Source organism: Tupaia chinensis, unplaced genomic scaffold, assembly GCF_000334495.1.
Source record: "Tupaia chinensis unplaced genomic scaffold, TupChi_1.0 Scaffold145519_1, whole genome shotgun sequence".
Lineage (NCBI taxonomy): Eukaryota > Metazoa > Chordata > Mammalia > Scandentia > Tupaiidae > Tupaia > Tupaia belangeri.
The window spans coordinates 4,143,352-4,170,026 of record NW_006205376.1 but is presented as its reverse complement, the minus strand read 5'-3'; the positions used below and the strand labels follow the sequence as shown (position 1 = coordinate 4,170,026).

General features: G+C 37.6%; 1 protein-coding gene across 1 annotated transcript in view; it reads left to right on the top strand.

Annotated features, from left to right (window-relative positions):
• The window catches only part of SLC2A13 (solute carrier family 2 member 13), a gene marked incomplete at its 5' end in the record, with an annotated part of 358,416 nt that overhangs the window by 241,468 nt on the left and 90,273 nt on the right, over positions 1-26,675 (top strand). The window contains 2 exon segments of the mRNA XM_014584051.2: positions 2,832-2,995; positions 9,748-9,868. Of these exon segments, the coding sequence (XP_014439537.1) occupies positions 2,832-2,995; positions 9,748-9,868 (285 nt within the window).

Sequence of the window (26,675 nt, the reverse complement as noted above, 5' to 3'; positions counted from 1 at the left end):
ATGGTTTCTTTCCACTTCATTGTCTTATACAAAACTGTGAGCTTCTTGAAAGCAGCAAGATCTAATAGCTCGCATAGCTTATAGAGTAGATAACCAATCAATAAATATTTAGTGGACATTACAGAAATTGGCCTGCAGACCACAGAGGTGCCGTTAAAATACATGTTTCTGAATCCTAGGCCAATGTTTGATTGAATTCTTCCTCTAAAACTTAAATGCCTTCAAAGAATTTTTATACCTATGTAGCACTTTTCATTTTAAATAAAAGTCAGATAACTTAATTTGTTTTATATCACTTCCCTTTCCATTTCTTAACACTTACGATGTTATGATTTTACTGTATGGAAAATGAAAACATCAAAATAGCCTCTGTGTTTTGTTTAATTTCTGCATGACTCTAATTGGCAAAATTAGTTTGTGCTACGTTTGTTTCCATTCCTGAATAACTAAGAGGACTCTGAAATTCAGTAGCACAGCAAGTATCAAATTCTGTTGGCCTTAAGTATTTGAGTTTTCTCTCAGCATTTCTGTTTTCTACCTTTTCTGATTTGGTATTCATTTTAGTTTCTTGGTGGTTATGTATCTGTTTGACCTTGCTCCATGGTTCACTCTGAAACTATGTGTCAGAACATAAAAACTGTAAAGCACTATTCAGATGTAATGAATTATTTTCATAATTTTTGTTGTCACTTTACAGTCTGACTCCAAAACATTCACGATTTTACTGATGAAGCGAGTAATTCCACCAGGAGTTTTTTCTTTTTACAACAGCTGTCAGAATTCAGAATCTTAAAACGGTTGGCATAATTTTTGTTGTGATCAGTAAAACACATCCTTCATGTGCATAATAATCAAAAGTTCAGTTTTACTAATTTAGGAAGGAAAACATTTTTTAATCAAAATGAATGAGTTCATGTTGGTGTTAATATTTTACATAAAAACCATCATCATTAATTTTTTAAATGGTAGACAGAAGCCATTGATCAATCAGTGTGGATTAAATGTATTTAAAACAGATTTTATTTTTGAAACATTATGAAAGTATTGATAAATATCAAGGAACTGTAGGTGTGTGTCTGTGTGTGTGTGTTTGTAGTTTAGGAAACATGCACTTGCCATAGAGACAGTGAAAGCTTACCTCCCAGAGGGAATGGCTCCTTTCCAGATTTTGGACATACATGTATACGTGTCTGGCTTGATCTTCAATCTACTGGGTCTGGGATTCAAACCACTCAGTCAGCTGTGTTGGCTCCAGTCTCCTTAATCTCCATATCACCTGCTGGCCTCGGAACTGTAGATTTTTATCAATGGAAATACCCATTTTGATCTAACACACTGCCTGGATACCCACCATTGGATCTGGGTAAAGCTAACTTGTTGTTTTAGAATGATTTAAAAAACTGGGCAAAGCCATGGTTCAGAATATGGCTTTAAGATTTAAATTCTAGGGCTAGCAGATGGTGTGGTGATTAAGGCACCTGGATTCCCACATGGCTGACCACAGTTTGAATCCTGGACCCCAGTGGCTTGAAAATCACTCTGGGCACATGTCCATGCATGCCCAAAATCCCAGGAGAATAATGGAGGAGAAGGGACTGTGGTACGGCCATCCCCCCTCAAGGAGTGATTTCTCACTTTCCCTCTCTCTGTGTCTATCTCCGCTGATTGCATATGCTGGATGGCAAAAACAAAACAAACAAACAAAGATTTGCATTCTATTACATTTCATTGATAATTCACTAGGAATGTTTTTGCTTTCTTTTTTTTTTTTATTTTATTTTATTTTTTTTTTTGCCTTAGGGCGTGTGTGCTCGCTGGAGAGAAAGAGACAGTAAGAGAGAAATGAGAAATCACCCCCCCGCCCCCAGGGGTATGGCCACACAGCAATCCCTTCTCCTCCATTCTTCTCCTGGGATCTTGGGCACACACACACATATGTGCCCAGCATGATTTTCAAGCCACCATGTCCGGGACTCAAACTGCATTCAGCTCTCTGGGAGTCTGCTGGCCCCAATATTTTTGCTTTCTTTGTTTTCAGGTCAACTTTAAAATAATCAGCTAATTTTACTGCTATTATTTCTACCAAAAAAGAAATGTCCATGAGAAACCTGTCCATTCTTAAATGTGCCAGACATGTCTTCCATTCTGCAAACAAGCTGGCATCAATGTGTTTTAAAACCAGTATCCAGTGAGTTCATTTAGCACAAAATGAGGCTACAGAGTCTAATGTGGTGATTATACAGGAGACTTACCTCACCAAAGGATGCATTTTTCCAGGAACGTCAGAACAAATTCTCATGTTCATCATGTCATTTTCTCATCTCCGTACACAATGCCAGATACCTTCTGATTCATTCTTTCTCCTTGTCTTCTGTGAAGAGATTTTTTTATTTGTACCAGATTTCTACCATTGTATCACATTTCCCTATTAAACGCCCTGAGTCACTTTATTCTTTTAAGGGCATAAATTGAAAGTGTATGATGACTTCTAATTCATTCTATGGACTTGGAGCTGGTCTTTGATAGTTTTAATGAAACTGCCAGCTGCCACCGTTCCTAATTGTGGGCACTATTTCACTTTGGAAGCCTTCAGTCCTCTATCTCCTTGCTTGGTTGTCTTTTCTTGATTATGCAGACTTCGAATTAAATTGATCTGAATAGAGTCTTTAGTCTGATCTTTTAAAGAGCTTGCATGAATTCCCATGTTGACTTCATGTTATTACTGTAGCTTTTCATGTTTTTATTTTTGTTAAGGTGGCTACTACTTTTGCTACCCAAATAACTTTCTTTGAATAACTCTGAACTGCAATTGCTTTTTCTTTGCCTTGCAGGTACTACAGTGCAACCATCCTGCAGATGTCTGGTGTCGAAGATGATAGACTCGCAATATGGCTGGCTTCAGTGACGGCCTTCACAAATTTCATTTTCACTCTCGTGGGAGTCTGGCTTGTTGAGAAAGTGGGCCGCAGAAAGCTTACCTTTGGTAGTTTAGCAGGTAAGTGGCTAGATGAAGATTTCAATATCAACTTCTTTATAGTGATGACAAGCTAACCTTCCAAGAGACAATACTGATACCACTTTTGATACTGGTTTCTTAGCTAAACAATATAAATTAGGATTTCTCTAGACAAAGATACAAAGTAAAAATGAGCTTTTAATAAGTGTCACTGTACGACATCAGTAACTAGCATATGACCAGAAACAAACTGTAAGAAGAATTTGGATATAACTGGGGTAGAACCTTTTTCTCTTGTTCGTTTGAGTTCTACTTACTCAAAGGTACAAAAGTGAAAAGCATAATCATTTTTTTGTTGCTGTTCTATCCTTATTTGAAAAGCTTGGTAATCAAAACTTGCTTCTTAACATATTTTGAAATTGGAAATAATATGGAAGTATATTTGGAACATCTTTTTTTCCAAAGCTTTTTCACAGCCAGAATGTAAGAACCATATAATTTCTTCACAAAGCAGGGACAAACTCATTGTTTGAAACAGGCCTGAGTTCTAGGGTAAATTGGGGTTGGTTCAGTGTGTTTTTTTATGATAGCTAAATAAGGCAAACCCTTTCTTATTTTCAAGTGTCTTTTGTGTTTATATTCTGTCTTCTTCATTCCTTATTTCTCTGTAACACAAGGGCTGTTTGACTTGACAGAATGGGACTCATCTTTGAAATTGTCTTCACATGATTACATCATACAAGTTTCTGATTTACAAATATACAGTCACATTCCTGTTTATCAGTTAGCTGTATTCTAATGGCTCTTTTATGTTTGGAGCATAATACATTTTTCCATTAAAATGTAAAATTTCCAGGGCAGCACTAACTCAATTTTATTTTAACCAAATTATACTTCAAACATTGATCTAATAGGACAGTTTCAGGCACTCATCCCAGATTTTGATGAGAAAACACATTCTGAGTTTCAAACTTAGTAACTGGGAATACATACCCTCCCCTGACCCTCACAGAGCGGAATGTCTCCCCCTTTCATGCTTGCCTAAGCAGTGGGTGCCCTTGAATCCAATAACTTGTGAACTGAACTGCAGCATCAGCACCGAGGGGAAGGGAGGAGAGATGATCTGATTAAGGGGCAAAGGTGATTGCAGTAGCCAAGGTATGGAAGAAAAGAGGATAAATGGAGAAAGTGAGGGATAAGTGAAGATTTCAAAACCATGTATTTATGAACTGTTGGAGAAATCAGAGATGGTTAGCCTGGAGAAAAGACTAAAGAGAAGCATAGGTGCCTTATTCTAGCAGATAGTAGATGTTACGAAGACAGTTTATTATTATTATTATTATTATTATTAAGAAAAAATTTCCTTTTGTATGTGGTGGTAGTGCTGAAAGTAAAAATTTTTTTTTTTTTTTGAGAGGTTTTTGCTATAGGGCATGTGCGCTTGCCAGAAAGACAGAGAGAGACAGAGAGACAGAAAGCCAGAAATCACGCCCGAGGGGGATGGCCATGCTGCAATCCCTTCTCCTCCATTCTCCTCTCAGGATCTTGGACATGCACGCACATGCACTCGGCATGAGTTTAAGCCACCGGGTCCAGGACTCGAACCGTGGTCGACTACATGGGAGTCTAGTGACATAGCCATTACACCAACTACTGGTTCTGAAAATAAAATATTTCTAATAATCATAGCTATCCAACAATGAATTAGGTTGTTTGTTAGGATGGTAAACTCTTAACAAGGGGAGAGATTATTGTCAGGCAGTGACATGCTAAAAATAAATTCTTGCAGTGGGATGGAAATTGGATTTGCTGACTGGCCCCTGAGGTTTAGGTTATCTCCATGAAGAGACAATAGCTATTTTCAAAATATTTTAATGGGCACCCTTCCTTTTTGACAGGACCGCAGTATACTGCTACCGTAAGAGGTCTGTTTTTCAAATAGAATTTAAGTGCTTCTTAAATTTAGGATTTGGCTTTTGAGATCTGGAGAAACTGCTGGTTACACATTTTTCCTAGCAGCCTGTGTCCCTTCATTTGTTGTATTCCAATGAGACACTTTCTTATCAATTCTGCAGAATTTTTGAGGCATTATTGATACAGCGTCAGACTGTTTGGGTTTGAATTATGCGGCTTTGGGCTAAGTTCTATTTCCTCACCTGTAAATGGGGGTTAATTATCATCCCTACTTCATAGAGTTGTGAGGACTGAGCACTTTTACACATGGAGAGTGTTTAAAATACTGCCTGCCTGACAGAGTTCAGGTACCATGCTCATGTTAGCTGGCACAGCATTATGACTGCCAAAGTGTGGTTCTTGGTTGTTTTAACTACGCTGTGTGACCATCTTCCCTCATCACAATCCGGGAGTTGTCCTGAACTCTTCCAGCTGATGTCATGCTTTACCTGTCAGTGTAGGTCTCCTGCCCTACGGATTTCCAGAGTCCATCTCTGGTGATGAAAGGGAGATATCAAGATAGTTACTTGGCGGAAAAGACCAAGAGGGGCTGCTTTTCATGAGCGTTCCTTAGGTGCTTTTCTTTCCTGCCGTGTACTCTTGTCAACCCCAAACCACCAAAGCCTCAGCTCTCTCCACTACCCATACTACACAGAGATTCTCCTAGCTAGAGAGGCACTGGGAGGCCTCTGGTTTCCTACTGCTGATAGGCAGCCAGTCTAAGTGATGTGCAGTGGTTTAGACGGTAGAAGTCCTGGTTTCTTGTTTTAGGGCCTCTTTTTACGTGTTCATACTGATGTAAATAGTGCTGTGTGTGCACTTCCTGTTTTTAACTGTGATTAAGTAGGCCCTGCTAAAAGACCAGCAGACCAGCAGACGTTGACACCTTCGGATAAATAACCTTGTTAGTGTACAGGTATTACTCCAGGGTGAACATCGCAGTAGATATTTGTTTCACGTTCCAATACCTATTGATTCTGTTTTGGTCGTATTTTTATTAGGTGTTTCTTTTATTCATTTGAATGCAGGTATATATTGTATCCTCATAGTACTAAATATTAGGACACTGTTCTATTTTAAACCAGCTACAGTCTTGATTTAGTGTTGTTCTCCATGGTGTGTTACTATGATTTATTATATTGGGATAAAAAGGGAAAAATCATATTGAAATAAATTTTGAATATTTATTTCTTTAAAATTATTACCAAGACACTGTTTATAGGCCTGGGCAAAGTAACTCTTTATTCAGAGAAAATAAAACCTATATGTCATGAATAATTTTAAACATAGGACATTTACGGTGTTCTGACTTTAATATTTTTAAAGTCTGTTTAGAAAGCTGGTCTTTTTGGTAAATATTATCGATTTAATGACAACCTCTTAATTCTTTTGATAGTACGAGATTTCATATCTGGATAGCCTTACTGGTAATACTTAAAACCAGAAACACTCTCTCTCTTCCATATATTTTGGCAGTGGAATATTTCTGAAAACATCACTCCCAGGTTGTCCCCATCAGCATTCCCAGAGGTCCCTACATTAAAGTGAATTCTTGGGGACCTACCCCAAAGCTACGAAATTAAAATCTGAAGATGGCGTCTGGAGCATGTGTGTGTTAAACACATTTCCCACATGATACTTAGGCACACAGTGCAAGAACTGCTCTAGTAGAGTCAAAGGAAGAGAAATTATTTTGGTTTTCTGAACATTTACTAATAATCCGAATCCCGTACCAGGTAGTTAATGTAACTCTGATATTTTTAAAACTGCTGTTTGTCCAACATACTTCACTTGCTGTAGAGAATTCCTTTATTAGGAAAAGTGTACCAAAATCCCAGGGCCAGCCCTATAGCCTAGTGGTTAAAGGAGCTGGCTCCTAGATGGCATCTGCTGTTCCAATCCTGGCCCTGGAGGCTTGAAAATCACACTGAGTGCATGGCCATGTGCACTCAAAATCCTGACAGGATGGGGAAGCAGAGAAGGGATTGTGGAGTGACCTTGCCCTTTGCCAGGGTGCTTTCTCCCTCTTCCTTCCTCTATCTCTGTCTCTCTCTCAGATGAGTACACACACCCTCTGGCAATTAAAAAAAAAAATCCAAAGTCTTAATAGCACACTTGGCTAAGAGAGGGTCCTCTCTTGAAATGTAAAGAATTTGCCCAAACTGCACAGTATATTGGGGAAATCCTTTTACCCAGAGCCTTGGTGTAAATCCAGCTGCAGTAACAAATCACTGAATAATAGCTGTTATTGAATATTAACAAGACTGGTGAAGCCTCTCTGCCTTGTAAGTGATAGTAAGTAGGTCATTCTGGCAGTTCGTGCTTTCAGGGTATATATATGAGTAGATGACAGGACTAGAAGAATATTTTAAAATTTATTTCATATATAAAGTCACTTAAGACACTATTCCTGTCTATTAGAAGCTTGTCATAGGGTTTCTGACTGTGTGGGCATCACAAATACCTCTGGAGCTTTTTAAAACTCAGAGGTAGGGATTAGCAGTTGGCATAATGGCTATGTCGCTGGACTCTCATGTAGTCAACCACAGTTCGAGTCCCAGACCCAGTGGCTTAAACTCACACCAGGTGGATGTGTACCCAAAATCCCAAGAGGAGAATAGAGGAGAAGGGATTGCGGCATGGCCATCCCCCTCCCCCACGAGGGGATGATTTCTCACTTCCTGTCTGTCTATTGAGTGCATGCACCCTCGTACCCTATAGCAAAAAACTCTCAATAAATAAATCAGTAAATAAATAAATAACTCAGAGGTGTCCTCCCCATCTTTTGGAGACTCTAATTCAGAGACTGGCTGGGATACAATCCAGGTATTGGCTTCCAGGATTGAGAAGCATCGCTGTGTGTAGCAGAAGGAACTGATACAATACTCATGTTTAAAATATTTCCATCCAAAACGGACTAAAATAGAAAAAAAATATGGCTTAAAAGAAGTTTATCTTTCATGTACCTAGGAATTTTGTATATCCAAAATAGTCTTTGTCTTACATTTTGCAGATTGGTCAGGTGGTTTTAGAGATAGATGCAAGAGCTATATTGTCCACATTATAGAACTCTCACCTAGGATGTTTGTGCCACACCAACCCCATGAATTCAGTTAGATAGTCTCAATGTTTTTTTCATTTTCTTTAGAAATAGCTGACATTGTACAAAATGCGTTGTACCATGGTCACCCATTAACCAGTACATATTGGCATCTGTATATGCCAAGCACAAGAATTAGTCATCTTTGAGTCTGTGCTAGGCATACCATATGGAGTTTACTATTTATCATGGCGACATTGTTTCATAAACAATATGAAAAAAGGATCATCTTTCCTTCAAATGTTAACGTATCACCTTTTCCTGATTTCAAAAACAAGCAAAATAAAACATCTTACCTATTCCATGGCAATAAGTGGTGGAAGTAATTTGGGAAAATACCTGAGGGCCCTGGGTTTTTGATAAATTAACAATAAAGTTCATAATCTATTTAGTTTTGTTTTGTTTGAAAAGTGATATAGTTTAATAATGAACATTTTATAGCATTCCAAAAATCTTTCAAACACAATATGACATTTAAAATTTACTGTAAGATAAATATTTTCACTAAACCTCATTTTACAGATGACAATTTTTTTTTTTAATTTTTTGCCAGAGACTCATGCACTTGCCAGAGAAGAATAGAGAAAATGAGGTGTGCTTCCAAACATCTTGGGTTATTTCTTACATTACCTACCAGTTTAATGAATAAAATTATTATTGACCCAGCTGCAGTGGTACAGACAGCAGGGCAGCACTGCACCGTGTGGAGTAATGTAAAGAAGGTCCAGGGTTCAGACCCAGGGCTGCCTGAAAAACAGCAGGCACCCCTGTGATCTGTGATCCTGGCTAGCTACAAGTCTGGGGTGAGGTGCATGCCATGGCAAGATTTTTTTAGGGTATCTTCTCTTCCCTTCTTTCTTCATTCCTCCTCCTCTCTAAATAAATAAATTTTAGAATGAAAAACAAGACATTTTCTTTATGAATGCCCTGCCTGTATTTCATATTTTTAAACATAACGTCTCATTGAACTAAATTGTATAAATTAACACAGTCTTACTCTTTTCCATCTTTTTGTTTATCACCACTACATCAGGCTACAGCAGTATTCAGAAATTTGAAAACTCTCCTGTTTACCATCAGAATACCTATCTTAGCTGCTAAAATGGGCCCTTTCTGCAATATGCATAATTGCTCTTGATACACCTTCAAAATGAAACACAAATATTGCACCTCCAAATACCACCAGGAAAGAAAAATGAATACATGCATTTTTCTGGAACCTTAAAGTATTCAAAAATTGTTGCTCATTTTTCATAAAGACATCTCCTTCAACTGCTTTATATATAAATTGGTTTGTTACTTTTTAGCTTATTGATTGTACTCTTACATGGTCGAATGCCATTAGAACACTTTTCTTGGCACCGAAAGGGACACGTGATGTAAATCTGCTGCCTTTCATACTTCCTGACATGTTAGCCGCTCAATATTGTTGGTTACACTAATTGACTTTGTAATTGTCAGTGATCCTGGGTGTCTCTCTCTCTCTCTCTTTTTCTTTTGCAAATTCATAACTAATTTACTGTTTGACTAGCAAATGTATTTGCTTTGAATTTCACACTTACCATGTCTCACAATGAATGTGCTAATGAGTTTTTCTGATAATTGGTTTAAATACTAGGAACATTTGTTTTGATGCAGTGAAGATACAGTTTTTTTTCAGAGCTCTGTTTTAAAAAACCTATTATGCTTTGGAAGACTTATCGTCTATTCTCTGATGTAAAATTCTTTTCTTTTTAAGGTACTACTGTAGCACTCATTATCCTTGCCTTGGGATTTCTGCTATCAGCCCAAGTTTCTCCACGTGTCACTTTTAAACCAGTAGCGCCATCAGATCAAAATGCTACTTGCACAAGATACAGGTGAGATTCATTGTGCTTGGTAAGGTTTTGTGTGTGTGCTTTCAACTTCTCTAAAATCTGAGGATTGAGTTGGAGCTTGCTAGGCATCCAGACATATAGAAGGAAATGAAAACAGGAAGGCAGAAGAGGGACCGCCAAGAAGAGAAACAGCGTATGCAAAGACTGAGAGCATAAAGAATTAACTTAAAAAGGCAAATGGTTAGGAGCAATTTTGGTGTTTCTCTGGAAATCAAGTTATAAATTGATATTGAATCTAAGAAGGACAGTAAAACCAATTTTGATGATAAGCTATATTCTGTGTAAAATAAATGCCTTTAATCCACAATTAAACTTTGCAAGATGGACATGTCCTCTGAATATTCTGACAAGTGATCTTCACTGAATTTCATGCGTATCCCCTCATTCATTAAACAAAAAATATTTTCTCCCTCTACTGTGGCTCTTCCAGACAAGCAGGAAGTGGAAAACGATGGAAATGAGAACAATGTTCTAAAGGCCAGCTATAGTCCTAAGAGGTCATTAAAGTCTAATGATGTGTATGTGTGATAAGTGGTTGAAAACATGGATGGATGGATAGATGGACAGACAGACTGAAAAATGTGTAAATGGGGGCCAACAGATGGCATAGCAATTGTGCCACTGGACTCCCACAAGGCCGGCCGCTGTTGGAATCCAGACCTGGTGGCTTGAAATTCACACCAGCATTTGTCCTTGTGGCCCAGGATCCTGGGAGGAGAATGAAGGAGAAGGGATTGTAGTGTGGCAATCCCCCCAGCAGGGTGATTTATTTTCCCTCTTACCGTATCTGTTTCTCTCTCTTTTTTTTCTTTCCCTCCCTCCTTCCCTCCCTCCTACCATCTCTCCCTTCCCCTCCCTCTCTCCCCCCAACAAGTGCACATGCCCTAAGACAACAACCTTTTCATTATTTGATTTTTTTATTTTTCATTAATTTATTTATATTCATTCACTGAGCATTATAACAGCATACAAAATGTGATTTCCCATCCAGTCTGGTGTCTACAGTTGTTTACCATTCCTTTTTTCCCCCCACATTTAATTGCTTCACAAAATTCCTTAAATAATCTTAACTACTTTCAATAGCAAGTTCAAACGATATATACATATCTGTGAATACATGTCTGACTTTAGGCACGAAACTGAATAGAATGGATATACTATGAAGTAGCACCTAGCTGATGCTATATAGCTTGCTACAGTCATTAAATAGGTATTTTAATATATTTGTTAATTTCAAGAAAAGTAATTTTAGCTTTAATAAATCAAAATCAAAGAAATACTGAGAGCTTTGCTTAAAACTTAGATCCAGGAAACAGGATTCTGTTAAAATAGTAGGTACATGAACCTATCAGCAGCTCAGAACAAGACAGAAATCCTTAAAACCAGAAAACAAAACCTAGAAGAAAATCAGCAATGTCGTAGTCAAAAGTCATAAGATTCTATTTCACCAGTTCAGTCTCATGTACTTAATCTATCTTCTGTTGTGGTCCGATCTTCCCAATTAAATTCTAGGATATAATATTCACTCCACAGTTGTCCCTACAATTAAGTTGGCCATTTTCTTAGTTTTTAAACTCTTATTTCTGTGTGTCTATATTTAATTTTCCTGGTATAGCACTCACTTCAGAACTTTTTGGAGAGCTGGTTTGGTGTTCGTAAATTCTTTCAGGTTTTGTTTAACTGAGAGTGTTCTCGTCTTTTCTTTCCTTATGCAGGATAATCTTGCTGAGTACAATATTCTTGGTTGAAATTGCTTTTCTCTTAGCACTTCAAATATATTTTCCCATTCTTTCCTCACTTGCATTGTTTCTGATAAAAGATCTGCTGTTAGCCTGATGGGATATCTTTTACAGGTAACTTGATGTTTCTCTCTTGCCAGTCTTAGTATCTTGTCTTTGTTTGTAATTTTGGTCAGTCTGGCTATGATGTATCTTGGAGAAGATCTTCTTGGGTTGATTCTATTTGGAGTCCTTTGTATTTCTTGGGACTGGATCTTTGAGTGCCTTTTTAGGTTTGGAAAGTTTTCTTCCAGGATTTTATGGAATCAATTTTCAATGCCCTTATGAACTTTCTGGGATACCAATTATCCAGATGTTTGATAGTATCTAGTATTTCTCATATATTCTCATTTTCAGGGGCAATTTTCTCAGTCTTTGTAGTGGATTTTTTTTTTTAAAGAATGAACATATAAATGCGAGACAGAATGATTGAACAGATCTGTCTATATATCTGGCAGCAGAATTTTATAGTTTATTTCCCTTGATTTTAACAGTTGAAAAGACTAGCAACTCCTTTAAAATATGCAGATAAAATAAGACCTAGCTTTAAAAAAAAAAAGTATATTTCTTTAGCTTCAACTAACTAGATGCAAGTCTCAAATCAATAGGTAAATGGTATATGTGTGCGTGCACACTCTATTGTCTACCTTTTATTTAAGTTCCTTTTTGACTTCCCAACTATTTTCTGAGCACTTACTCTGTGACTATTATGTAAGCTACTAACTATGGCTGAAAATGTCTCTCCCTCTTGTGTATATGGGTTTGGTTTGTTTTGTTTTGTTTTTACATTTAATTACATGTCTTTACAGTGTACAAGATTTCTTTTTTCTAGCACAAATACCATGCATGCCAGTCAAGACAAAGATATTACTATATACATTATCATAAAGCTTCTCCTTTTTTTGTCAATTAACATACTTTAATTTTTCTTTCCCCTCCCTCCTTTCCATACTAAACTTTTTTTCTCTCATTTTCTTGATTCACAAAATAACTTAAACTAAAAATATGGACGATGCTAAAATCTAATGTCAAATGCACTATAATCTTCTGAAACATTTTTTTTCTCTCTCTATTGACCCTTTACTAAAGAGAGGTACAAACTAACTTATTTGCCAAAATGAAAAAAAGGGTCAGTCTCAATTTGGTCTGTTATTTGCACAAAACCCCATAAGAATTTAATTTCTGATGCAGGGCAACAGGAACTGTTGTATTATTGAACTTATGCAAATAACCATTCTGCCACAAAATAAGAATGCTCACAAATATTTTCCAATTGCAAAGGGTTCAGGAAGGGATAAAAGTTTATGTTTCAGTTACAAAAGAGATTAACAAGTTGCTGAATCTATCAACAACTTACAAGAAAACCAAAATCCTTAAATCTGGAAGACAAAGCATAAAAGAAAATCAGTAATGTTTTAGATAGTCATAGAATTCTATTTCAACATTTCAGTCTCATGTAATCTCTCTCTCGTTGAATTTGCAGTGTTACTCTGATCTGATCTTTCTGTTTAAATCTTGGAAGTTAACATTCAACATTATTATTGATATTTCCAAACTTATCCCTACCATTAATTTGGTCTTTTTCTTGGCCATTTTTTGTTCTCTTTATTTCTGTCTGTCTGTATTTAGTTTTCCTGGTATAGCATTCCCTCTAGAACTTCTTGAAGAGCTTCTCTGGGTTAGTAAATTCTCTCAGGTTTTGTTTATTCGAGAATGTTCAGAACATGTTAAGGACAATATTGAAAACAATACTGAAATTGTTTTTCACTTAACACAATATATTTTCCTATTCTGTCCTTGCTTGCATTGTTTCTGATGAGAAGTTTGATGATAGCCTGATGGGATATCCTTTGATAGTAACTTGATGTTTCTCTCTTGCCAATTTTAGTGTCTTGTCTCTGTCTGTGATTTTGGTCAATCTGGCTATGAGGTGCGTTGGGGAAGATTTTCTCGGGTTGATTCTAGGTGGGATCCTTTGTATTTCTTGGGTCTGGATATTTGAATGCCTCTCTAGGTTTGGAAAGTTTTCCTCCAGGATTTCATGGAATAGATTGTCAATGCCCTGATTAGTTTCTTCACCCTCTGAGATACTGATTATTGGTGTTTAATGGTATCTAGTATTATTTGTGTATTATTCTCATTTTGGAGAGTTATTTTCTCAGACTTTTGGGTGAATTTTTCTAGATCAGAAAGTCTGTCTTCTACATCTGAGATTCTATCTTCTGCATGATCTAATCTGCTTTTAATACTTTCAAGGAAGATTTTGATTTCCTGTATTATAGTCTTCATCTCTAACAGTTCAGCTTGATTCTTTTTTATGGTGTGCATTTTCCCTTTCAGATCATGTAAGAACTTCTTCACTCCTAGAACTCATTGTCTCTTTTCTTCTGCATCTTTTGGAGTTTGTTGTATCTCTTTTCTTGCATCTGTTACCTTCGTCACTATGAATATTATAAATTCCTTATCTGACATTTCCTTGAGTTCCATTGTACTGTGTGTGGATGATGAAGAGCTGTTCTTTTCCTTTGGGGGAGAGATATTTTCTTGGTTTCTTATATTCCTTGTGCCTCTGTGGTGTTTTCTGGTCATCTAATAGATTACACATTTCTTTCTACTTTCTTGGAATTAATTCTGTTAGAGGTATGTGGGAGGAGATGACCCATAATATCTCTGCAGTTCTGTTTCCCTGATGTTCACCAAGCAACCTACATTTTTGTCTATGGAACTGTATATTACAAAGGCCTCCTAGTTTTTAAAGAAAAGGTGCAGCTGGGCTGAACTGTTGGGGTTTCAACTGAAAATTCAGAAGTGTGTGGGAGGAAATGAGTCACGCTCTCTCTGTAGCTCCATATTTCTCCCTGCTGCTCACTTTGCAGTCTCTCTTGATTTTTAGTCATTTGGTGGTATATTCATATTTGGCTAATTTGTTGGAGATTTCCACAACTGTAAGCTCCTATTCTTCACTTTACCATGAGCTACTTCTTTGCCATTATCTCCTCTGCTACTGTGTTTTGCAGCATGGTATCCAAAGGAAGAGATTTTAACTTGGATTTATGAAGATGAATTCCCCCCTTTCATAGCAGTTCAGTGGGGGTTGAGGTTTTCTGTGACCCTAAAAAGTATTCAGATGTTTTACTACTTTGCACCTAGACCTGTCTAGACACTCAATGTGTGGAAGCTGAGAAGCAAGTTTAGAAAGTCAGGTAAAAGAAAAGGAAACATAGGGAAAAAGACAAAGAAAGTAAAGAGGGGAGAAAATTTATTTAAAAAGAAAAAAGGCATAAAATGAAAACCACTCAGTGCACAAACACTGCACAAAAGGAGCAGGGCTGGGCACACCTCAGATCCACATGGGTTCTGAAATTAGCACGATAAAGGAGAGATCAGAGATAAGAGAAAGTACTTACAGTTTAAAAAACTAAATATTTATATTTTAACTATATTTATATTTTAATAAATATATATATTTTAAAACTATAAATACTTAATACATACAAAAGTATGTATATATAGGAAAATTTCAAAAGAAAGGGGGAAAAAGAGAAACAGAAAGAAGAGAGAGTCTGCCCTACCTCGCTTCACTAGGTGTTGGGCTTGAAGATGAGGTTTGGAGCAGAGGCTTTTCAGTTAAAGGAGCAGGGCTGGGCCCACCTCAGATGCATATGGATTCTCACTTCGCTAGGCACTGAGCTGCCGTAAATGATTTTCTTACGTCAGAAGTCCTGTTGAAATTAAACCTTATGTTTATACACCAAACTCTGCTTATATCCACCTGGCACTTCTAATTAAGCATAGAAGTATGGTTGCAGCTCATTACAAGAATGAGGAAGATGTATATTATTATAGTAACCCTTTCTGATCCCAAATTATGATATCCACTCACCTTTGAAAAATAAACAAATGCCTCTTTTGTCTTACTAATCATTTTTATTTATTTATTTGCCTACTAAATTTTAATAGTCTTTATCTTGTCCTAAGAAGATTTAAAAGTGTCTTACTAGCCGAAGTTAAATTTAGCATAGACTGTGTCTAGATAAACAGTGATCTTTATTTGGACATCCACTTTAACTGCTAGAAATAATAGGTTGTCAGAAAAGTCATGCACTTTTGCACAGAAAAATAGATCATGAGTTTTACAACAACCCAATAGATGAGAGGGCAACTGCTGGAATCCTACATGCTCTACTTTTGTTTTTATTGATAAATATTTTATTTATATGTTTTTCACATAGTTATGGCTAGCAGATTATTTAAGAAGTATTGCTTGAGGAACATAAGGCCCTCTCTACTCTAATGTCTGATGGAGATGTAGTGTTCAGGAGAAGACTCGTACACTGTCCGGTCAACCTGAGGCAGAAAATCATCTAGAGGGTATTACAAAAAGTTTTATGAACTTTTGATACAGGGAAGGAATGACTGTTAGTTTTTGTTGATTTATATAACAAGATAGTTTTTCTGGCTTTGATTTTGAAAGTTTAAATAAAAATGTTTATTGCAAGCCAGCAGATGGTATAATGGTTAAAGTGCTGCATCTCATATAGCTAATACCAAGTTCAAGTCCTGGAACCAACAACTTGAACAACACGTGGTGTGTGTGTGTGTGTGTGTGTGTGTGTGTGTGTGTGTGTATGTATGTATGCCCAAAATCTCAGGAGGAAAAGGGATCATAGTGTGACCTTCCCCTTGGGGTGATTTCTCACTTTCCCTCTCTCTCTGCCTTTCTCTGCTTCTTTGCTTCTCTCTGGTAAGCACATGTACCCTATAGGAAAAAAAAAAAAAAAGTTATTTCTTATTACTCATTGCACAGCAGTTTATGACTGTTGGTCTGTTAATCCTCTTAAACCTTCCAAGTTGTTGTTGTCTACATAGTATCTCAAAATAGAAAAATAGATCATGAGTTTTACAACAACCCAATAGATGAGAGGGCAACTGCTGGAATCCTACATGCTCTACTTTTGTTTTTATTGATAAATATTTTATTTATATGTTTTTCACATAGTTATGGCTAGCAGATTATTTAAGAAGTATTGCTTGAGGAACATAAGGCCCTCTCTACTCTAATGTCTGATGGAGATGTAGTGTTCAGGAGAAGACTCGTACACTGTCCGGTCAACCTGAGGCAGAAAATCATCTAGAGGGTATTACAAAAAGTTTTATGAACTTTTGATACAGGGAAGGAATGACTGTTAGTTTTTGTTGATTTATATAACAAGATAGTTTTTCTGGCTTTGATTTTGAAAGTTTAAATAAAAATGTTTATTGCAAGCCAGCAGATGGTATAATGGTTAAAGTGCTGCATCTCATATAGCTAATACCAAGTTCAAGTCCTGGAACCAACAACTTGAACAACACGTGGTGTGTGTGTGTGTGTGTGTGTGTGTGTGTGTGTGTGTGTGTGTGTATGTATGCCCAAAATCTCAGGAGGAAAAGGGATCATAGTGTGACCTTCCCCTTGGGGTGATTTCTCACTTTCCCTCTCTCTCTGCCTTTCTCTGCTTCTTTGCTTCTCTCTGGTAAGCACATGTACCCTATAGGAAAAAAAAAAAAAAAGTTATTTCTTATTACTCATTGCACAGCAGTTTATGACTGTTGGTCTGTTAATCCTCTTAAACCTTCCAAGTTGTTGTTGTCTACATAGTATCTCAAAATAAAACTGTAGTGAAATGAGATAAATGATACAGCCTCATTTTATTCTTACCACGAAAATAGACAACCACTTTCGAACCAAATTTTAGGTGGCCTTTGGGAGTCAGTGGGAATGAAAAACAAGTACTTATTCTGTTCCCTCTTTCAGGAAACAGGTTTTGTGGGAATTTGACAATACATTTTTATGGTCTGAGTGATTTTATAAAATATGACCATCGTACTCTTACTGATGTTATTGTTGTTAAAACTGGCTGTGCACTTTCCCCTTTCTTTAAAGCAAACATGAGAAGTCCTGTAGTGACTTAGGAGGCAGAGTACTCATGTAAATACAGGTGCTGTGCTTTCCTATGGAGTGATTCATATCGGAAAACTGAGCACATAAAACAGATTTCAAAGGAGAATTGCTGTAATATATTAAGTACATCCTATACTGTTGGGAGTGTAAATTGATCTCCAATTTGGAAATAATCTGTTCTGCCTAATAAAAACTAAATTCCTAGGTGCATGAACACAACACTCCACTCATAGCAATCTATAGACTATAATAATGAGTATGTGATCCATTCTGACTAGAGCAGAAAATTTAAGAAGGGGAATGCTTCAGGAACAATGGTTCTTTATTTTAATTCTGTATTAAATATTTTTTGTATACCAAGCACTGTGGTAGGTTAATGCTAAAAATATTATAGGTTGATGCTCACAGATGAGTTTGAACCCAGTTGATTGACTACCCTTATGGTATCCAATGAGAGTCCCACCTTTTTAGACTATTTAAATTTTTAATTGATATTTTATTCCAAGGATAAAATAAATAAAATTTATTCCAATTTTATTTGATTCAATTCTATTAACTGAGTATATTAAAAAAAATTCACATCTTTTTTTCATTAGATCAAACTGTGTATAAAGAAAGGATGGGTGTAGATTACTGTATGAAATGTGGAACCACCTCTTTGGGTGCTGTCATGGATACCATCTAAGGCTGGGAAAAATGACTGCAGTGGGGGGCTCTCATCTGAATCATCTCTCAGAATGCGAGTACACACATACACCCTTATGTGACCTTCAGTTTCATGCTCTTATATCACTAATGTTCCACCTCTTTCAGACCTGATTAAACATACTTCTTGTAAGAGCTGTCCAAGCTTTGAGGAGTCAGACCTTTCATGGGTAACACTTCCTTCAAATACTTGAAATTTTAGTATTTAGAATAAGACCTCAGTATATGCAAGTCACTGTCAGTTTTAGAATTCCAAAAACACTCTTCCTTTAGGGTTTTTATTTTATCCATTCATCATTCCTGAGTGCATTTTAAAATATTATGGGCTCAGGGACCAGCAGTTAGCGCAATGGCTATGTTGCTGAACTCCCATGTAGCCAACTGCAGTTCAAGTCCCGGACCCAGCGGCTTAAAATCACGCTAGAGGCGTGTGCATGTGTGCCCAAGATCCTGAGAGGAGAATGGGGGAGAAGGGATTGCGGTGTGGCCATCCCCCCTGGGGGGTGATCTCTTGCTTTCTATCTCTCTGTCTTTCTGGCAAGTGTCCGCACCCTATAGCAAAAACCTCTCCAAAAAGAAAAAGAAACAAACAAACAAAAAAAACCATTATGGGCTCAGTTGTGGTGGCATGGGCTCCTCAGGTGCTGTGCTCCACAGGCTAGACCCCATGACAGATCTGAGTTTGAGTCCAGGTGCAACGTAAGGATGGGGCATGGTGGTACACACCTGTAACCCCATCTACTTGAAAGGCTGAGGCAGGAAATTGAAAGTTTAATGCTGACCTGGACAGCAATGTGAGAGCTTGTCTGGAAGAGTCCAGTGTGCTGGTGCCCACCTGTTGTCCCAGCTTGGAGGATGAGGCAAGAAGATTTGACAGAGCAAGACCCTGTCTTTAAAAAATATGTAAATAAATACACACACACACACACACACATACGTAGTGAGAATGAATTACTATTTGGAAAGTACCTGGAAGTGGTTGGCACATAAGTACTCAGTAAATATAGCTTTGTTATAAATAGTAAAGCCTATATTGAGAGATAAGATTGGAATAATGGGACTCAAAGAAGCCTACCTGGAATGTGGGGTGTTTGAACTGAGCTTTCGAAGGGAAAGTAAAACTTGCCAAGCAGAAAGAACAGCAGAGGAAAGACTGTAAGGCAGAGGAAGTTGGCAGTTAGAGAGGAGTAATATAAGGCTGTTAAGGTAGGCCAGCATCAGCTCATACAGAAACTCAGGTTTTTATCTTTATCACAAGAACATAAATGCATTGAGTTGTTTTAAGCATGGGATTAACTTGACCAAGTTTTCAGTTCTAAACTGTCTCTCTCAGCGTGTGGATGTGCCTGTGACTGTTACCAAACCTGAAGGCTAGACCTCACCTCAGATGCTCCATCATCACACAGAAAACCGAACTCTGGGGCCAGCCCGTGCTGTGATGGTTAAGGTGGTTTGTTCTCTCTGTTTTGAGTCCCAGACCCAGAGGCTTGAAAAACATTCCGGGTGCATTTTCATGCACATCCAAAATCCCAAAAAGAGGGAGAGATAGAGGAGAGGGGATTGTGGCATGAGCATGTCCATGGCAGGTGCTTTCTTGGTGTCTTACTCACTTGCTCTCTCACAAGTGCATATACCCTCTGGCAAATTTTGAAAAGGCAGGAGGGATGGAAAGGTGAAGAGAATTTGGAAGAAAGTCAGACTCTGAAACAAGGATAAGGAAAGGTTTATTTGAATGATGTAAGCTGGGAGATCAGAAAGGACCTCAAATCCATCTCCCTGACTATCCAGGATCAGGGGCTTTTAATGCATAATCCTTGTAAAGGGCAGGGGTACAGGCATATGTCAGGTGTGATAAGTTTACTCTGCATTCTTCAGCGCAGTAAAAATCAGGCCCACCATCTGGTCAGTCTTGGTTCTTCCATGGTATTTCCAGGATGAGAGTCGTTCATTCTCAAAACATCCATTCTTTAGTATGTCTTGATTTTATGAGTTCAGAGTACATGTATTAATAATTGTCATGTCATTTGTGTGTTGTGTGCTCATAAACAAAAGGTTAGAAACCAATAAAGTTGTACGTTAAACAGTACTGTTAGTCTTCAGGCATTCTAATTATGAACTGGAAAACTAAGAGAAGGATTTAGAATAATAAGCCAAGATGAAAAGAAACCCAATATATGCTTGAAATTAATCCACCCCCATTTTGTGCATTCTTCAATCAGGGCGAAATCTGTGGGAAGCAAAATACAGTGAGACTGGTTATTAAAGTTGCCTATGAGAGAGACGATCCTTGCCTTGGACCATGGTGATGATAGTAGAAGTAAACAGGTAGATAGATTCTTGATATATTCATGCAAGGAAAGTCAATAGAAATTAAAAATAAGTAACTGTGGGCATTAGAGGAAGAATCTTTGGATGTTTCTCAATTTCTGCATGAGCAACCAGATAGACTAGAATATGGGTACAGTTTTGGATATGTTGACTCTTAGGTGTCTGCAAAACATCTTCAGTCGGCATATTAAGTGAGTCTTTGGGGATATTCACCTGTAGTTGAAGGAGAATTCTGGAATGGAGAATTATTAATCCATACTTTATCATTAAAGCCATGGACATGGGTGATAACTGATTCAGTACTGAGCTCTTTGCTGAGTTTCTAGCTACCTTTGCAATCCCTCTGGTAGTTCCCTAATCAAATGGACAGCGCCTCTCCATTCTTTATGCTTCTTTTCTAATACAGAGTCTTAGATTATTTAGGCTGGAAGACCGTTAATGAAACCTGACATTTGGAAACTGACATCTAAATAAGTCACATTCTTCTCCAAGGGCACACCGACCAACTGATTACTCTTCGGATTTTTTTTACATAGTACCCTTTTTTTTTATTTGTTTTTTACCTTACACAATTTTTTAGGACATTTTCTTTTGTTATTTGTTTTTTACATTTTAGTTTTTAGTTTGCTCTAGGGGTTCATGTGCTTACTGGAGGGAGGAGGGGAAAGAGAGAAATCATCCCCAGGGGGATGGCCACACCACAGTCTTTTCTCCAATCTCACACAATTACCTATAATCTTTATTTACTTATTTAAAACATTTATCTATCTATCTTATCTATCTATTCATTTGTTGTGATTTTCAAGTCACTGGTTCCAAGACTTGAACCTCAGTTGACTATATGAAAATTCATCCCCATGCCCCCTGCTTGCCCTATAATGTATCCTTTAATACAGAGTAAAGAGAATATTCCAGCATGTGCACATTTCTCACCAGTCCAGTAATCATATAGTTTAATTTTATTCAACTTATTTTACAAATATAGTTATTTCCATTCAACAAACACTAAAAGTCAAAAGGACTTTTTAAAAAAATATTTGCTAGAGAGTGTGTACACATTTCTCCTTTCAGAATTTTTGGGCACCTGTGTGCACACACTTGGTGTCTTTTTCAAGCCAGCAGGTCCAGGGACTTGAACTGTGTAGTCATGTGGGATCCAGCTGCCTTAACCACCAAGTCACTGGCTGACCCAAAAGGACAGCTCCATCTGACATAGTCCATTCTCTTTAGACATGTGACCTAGTTTTTGCTGTTAGTATTATTTTCTTGTTTTCAAATCCATAGATCTTTGGTAAGTATTATGAACGTTTCTGATCGGGGACCGGGGGGATGGTGGCACAGCAGTAGAATGCGATACACTACAAGGTTGACCCACACGGGAAGGTTCCTGTTTCAAATCCAGAGACCTCCCTGAGTACGTCAAACACACATGCCCATGACTGGGGGTGCTGTCTGAAGCTGGGGCTAGGTTGTAATATCAAGACTTTGCTGGAGGTGCTGTCTCTTCCTCTCTCCCCCTTTTGAGTTCTCTCACTCATGAAAGGTGTAAATAAAATAAAAATTTTTAAAATGTTTCTAAAATAATATAGAGTAAAGAATATTATTCTTTTTGATTTTTGACACACAGAGACAATTCTGTCATTTTTGGAAAGTACATTTTGAAAACTTATTCTTAAACTGTATAGGAGTGCTTAAATTTGTAGTGATCCATGACTTTAAGGTCAGCATATCTTAAATATTCTATATTATTAGGTAACTGGTAATACAAATAGAGCCTTCGTTCCCCTGCTTTTCACTTGATACATTAGTATAATTGGTATTTTTCTGGGTGTGCTTCTCTATTACATAGCTAACAGGCTTTGTGGAAGTCTATTATTTCTTGGCATTTAGCATTGATGGTTATGTCAGTCCTGTGTAATTTTATCCTAGAACAAGTTTTTCTGAAATGGTGTTGTATATTAGGAACAGTCTGCAGGTAGATTAGTAAAATCTCTAACCTTTACATTCCCAGAAAGAGTGCACTGCTCATTTTTATAATTACCAGTATCATAAAGTCATTGCCAGTAGCCCAGTTGAGACTCAGAATTTAAAATGTTTTGATTCCCATCTTCCTCTCTTTTGTTTGATTTTCCTTAAATCTATTATAATTTTTATATCATAAATCCAGGCTGATTATCTTAACAAATTAGGAACAAATGTTTTATAGAGAGAATATGGAGTTTTCTAATTTGCCCATTTGGAAGCAAGTGACTTTTTTTTTCATTTGATTTGTTTTTGTGTAATCATTTACCTTCATGGGACCTAAATATTTAGCTCTTCCTGATTTTCCATGTTCGTTCTTGTTAGAGTGAATCAAATGGAGCTGCAGTGGCACAGCGGGAAGCACACCATTCTGCGGTGCTGCAGGCCATTTGGAAGATAGGGGTTCAGTTCCTGGGTGGGTTTGTGCACATTGGGCATGTGTGTGTCCATGATCCTGGCTGGCTGGGAAGGCTGGGAGGATTGTGGCGAGATCCTGTTGAGGATGTTTGTCTATCAGTGTATATCTCTCACGTAAAGGAAATAAACTTTAATATATAGATTGACACATTATTATGGCTGTAAATATCTTCAGAAAAGTTTAGTATAATATAACAAACATTCAAAATTGAAGATAGTAAGTTGACTACCAACACAACAAATCTTGACCTGTATAATCAAATGTAATAGGGATGTATAATATCCTTAATCATATATGTTAAATGATTGTGTTATACATAGATTAAAAACAAATGTGTAAATTCTTGTCAATTAATTTATAATAATATTGACAGATAAAATTCTTTATTTTTATATTTTATATTATATAAATATTATGCGTGTGTGTGTGTTTTACAAACTTCAGAAATCTAAACATCCTAAATTAATATTCTTTTTTTATTTGGTATTCCAATGTGTACCAAAGTGATCTTCCATTCTTATGCAGTCTTGCAGTACAGTGACTGAACTCATCTGTAGAAGAGTGGCAGAGGAGTTAGTGCTGTTCTTTTGTACATTTATTTTATTAATATCTAGAGCCTGCTTTATTTTGCTTAATACTTACAGATTACTGAAAAATATATCAGTGCACCAGAGGAGCTCATTCTTTTTTTTGCTTATTTTTTCAGAGAGGGGAGAGAAAGCACTTCCCATGGGAGATGGTCCTACCACAATCCCCGCTCCTCCTTTTCCCTCTTTCTGGGATTTTGGGCATGCACGCACATGTACTGGCATATTTCTCAAGGCTCTGGGTCCAGGACTCAAACCACAAGGTTGACCGTGTGGGATCCAACTTCCTTAACCACTAGCCATAGGCTGACCCAGAATTAATTCTTATAAAAAGTCATTCACAATATGAAAAAGGAAATTTTTTTTTTAAAAGGTCACTCATCTAATTATATATTAAAGTAATAACTCCTTTTTGGTTCCAGTATTTACTGACAAATCCATGGACTCCTACGTTACTATGGAAGTTTTCTACAGTTGAGCAGTGAGTTGTTAGAGTTAGCCAGGCCAAAGCAGGGAACACAGCCTTTCAGACAGGATAGCATGTGTAGGGCACCATGAGAGAGCTCAACTACAGTTTTAATTGCATTGTCACAGAAAATGGAAAAACACAGGAATCTAAGGATTTTAAATTACAGAATTAAAACAAAAGGAAGAAAAAAATACTACTCTGAGATTTTTTTTATTATTAACACCAGAACCTTGAACTGTAACAAAGGAAAGAAAACAGGGGAGCCAGCCCTAAGATTCTGAAAGTACCTGAGGATTTACAAGATCTTTGCTGACTAAACTATTAAAAGACAAAAGCAACAAATTGAACAAACACCAGAAAAGGCTAAGTAATTTACACATAAATGAAACTCAAATAAACATGAATCTTCAAGATTACAAGAGAGACAAATTTGGTAATTATCCTGTCAGAGAGAAATTGGAACAAGAGAAAATGTAGCACTGAAAAAAAGCAGCTTAACTGCTTAGTTACCCTATAAGGAAGACACACAAAGGAACAGTTACCTCTCCATCAGAGAGGTGCTGCGTTAAGAGATTCAGTCATGAGCCCCTCAAAAAACACTCACAAAGCAAAACAACTCCGACAAGCTGGAGCAGTCATCATCCTTGTCATTATGCCTCTTGAGCCTCATAAATGAAGGGCAGTGCCCAGCCACTAATTAAAGAGATTAATTAACTCTTGGAGCCTTTTAGGTCACCTTTCACAGTTGTCCAGGTAACCTTGAGGACCCGGTGTGCTCGCCAAGCGCTTCATTCTCCACTGGCCACTGAAAAAGCCCTGGGGTCAGTCAGCAGTCACAGGTACAGATGCCATGGAGACTGTCCCGATTTACTTGTTCCCTTCAACACAGATGACAGATCTAACATGAGCCTGGTGTTGTACCAGCTGTTAAGGAAACAAAGAGGAGATATGGCCTCTTATTAGAAGTAGGCAGGGAGAGGGACCAGCAGGTAGCATAATGGCTATGTCGCTGGACTCCCATGTAGTCGACTGCGGTTTGCGTCCCGGACCTGGTGGCTTAAAACTCATGCCGGGCGCGTGTGCTTGCCCAAGATCCTGAGAGGAGAATGGAGGAGAAGGGATTGCGGCATGACCATCCCCCCTGGGGGGGTGATTTCTCACTTTCTATCTCTCTGTCTCTCTCTCTCTGTCTGGCGAGCACACGTGCCCTAAAGCAAAAACCTCTTCCAAAAAAAAAAAAAAATGCATATCAGGAATTGTGTTATGCTGTGTATAACAGAAGAACCCAAAATAATGGTGACTTAAACAAGAAAGAAGTTTCTGCCATGTAAAATGAATTTAAGGGTAGGGAATTTGAGACTAGTGTGCTACTTAGTGGCATTAGGGATCCAGGCTCTTACCCTTTTGTTGTACCCACAGAGCTCCTGTCTGTAAAGCAAGCCAGAAAGAGAAAATGTAGAAACGGCAGTTGAGTCAGTTCTCTTTCAAGTTCTGAAATCCCACACGGTCCTTCTCACAGGCCAGAATTAGGCCGTTGCCGTATGTAGTTGCAGTGGAAACTTAGGAAGGGTTCTCTCTTATTCAACAGTTCAGAGAGAGAGGTTTGGTCATGGTGTGCCCATGTTAAGAGTAAGAATTTCCGTACTAAAGAGAGAAGGAAGGAAGGAATATAGAGTAGACCACTAGCCATCTTTACCACCACAGTAGAAGTAGGGAGTATCTTCAGTTCTTGGAACATTTGTGAGTAGTTCTGCTGAGCAGCAGGAAGGATGAATTGTTTTGACCAAATTAGGTCTCTACCTGCTTTCATGGTTTAATTTTTATTGTCAAAGTATATGGTCCACTTCGCAGGTGGCAAGAAATATGGCCATCTTAAATATTTTACCTCTAGGTTTGCAAGGGAGAAAATGGTTATATTCTCTTTTGTTTCTTCTATTCCTTGGCTTTTAAAACCAATGAAGCAGCTGCCCTCTGCTGTGTTAGTTCAAAATAAGTAATTTGAACAAATGAGAGATTTACTCATCTGTTCAAAAGGACCGGTCAAAGGAATTACCACTTACTGTATCGTTACCACCATGCCCATCACTGAAGTAAGAGCTTTACACAGGTACTGTCTCTCACCCTTCACCAAACCCAAAGATGCTGTTATTTCTCCCATTTTTACCAATGACACCGAGGCTTAAAAAAGTTAAGTGAATTTTAGAAGATCATATGGATTAGCAGACAGTAGAGTTGACCATTAGCTGAGAAAGACAAGTCTTCCTCTGGAACTTGGTTCTTAACCAGTACCCTGAAATTTACCAATTAATTAAACACTGTGACACTTCTGTTGCCCTGCCTGGGGAGGATGTCACTTACCCTGCAGGAACTGGATGTAATTTCTTATAGTCAAAGACCAGTATCTTATAAACAAACACCTAAGTTGGGTTTGTTTTACTCATTTAGTGAAGTTGAGATTCTTTTTTAATTGTCAGAATGCACATGTTCTTATCAGATAGAGAGAAAGAAGGCCCTCTTCCTCCCCCAGTGGAGTCTGGTCAT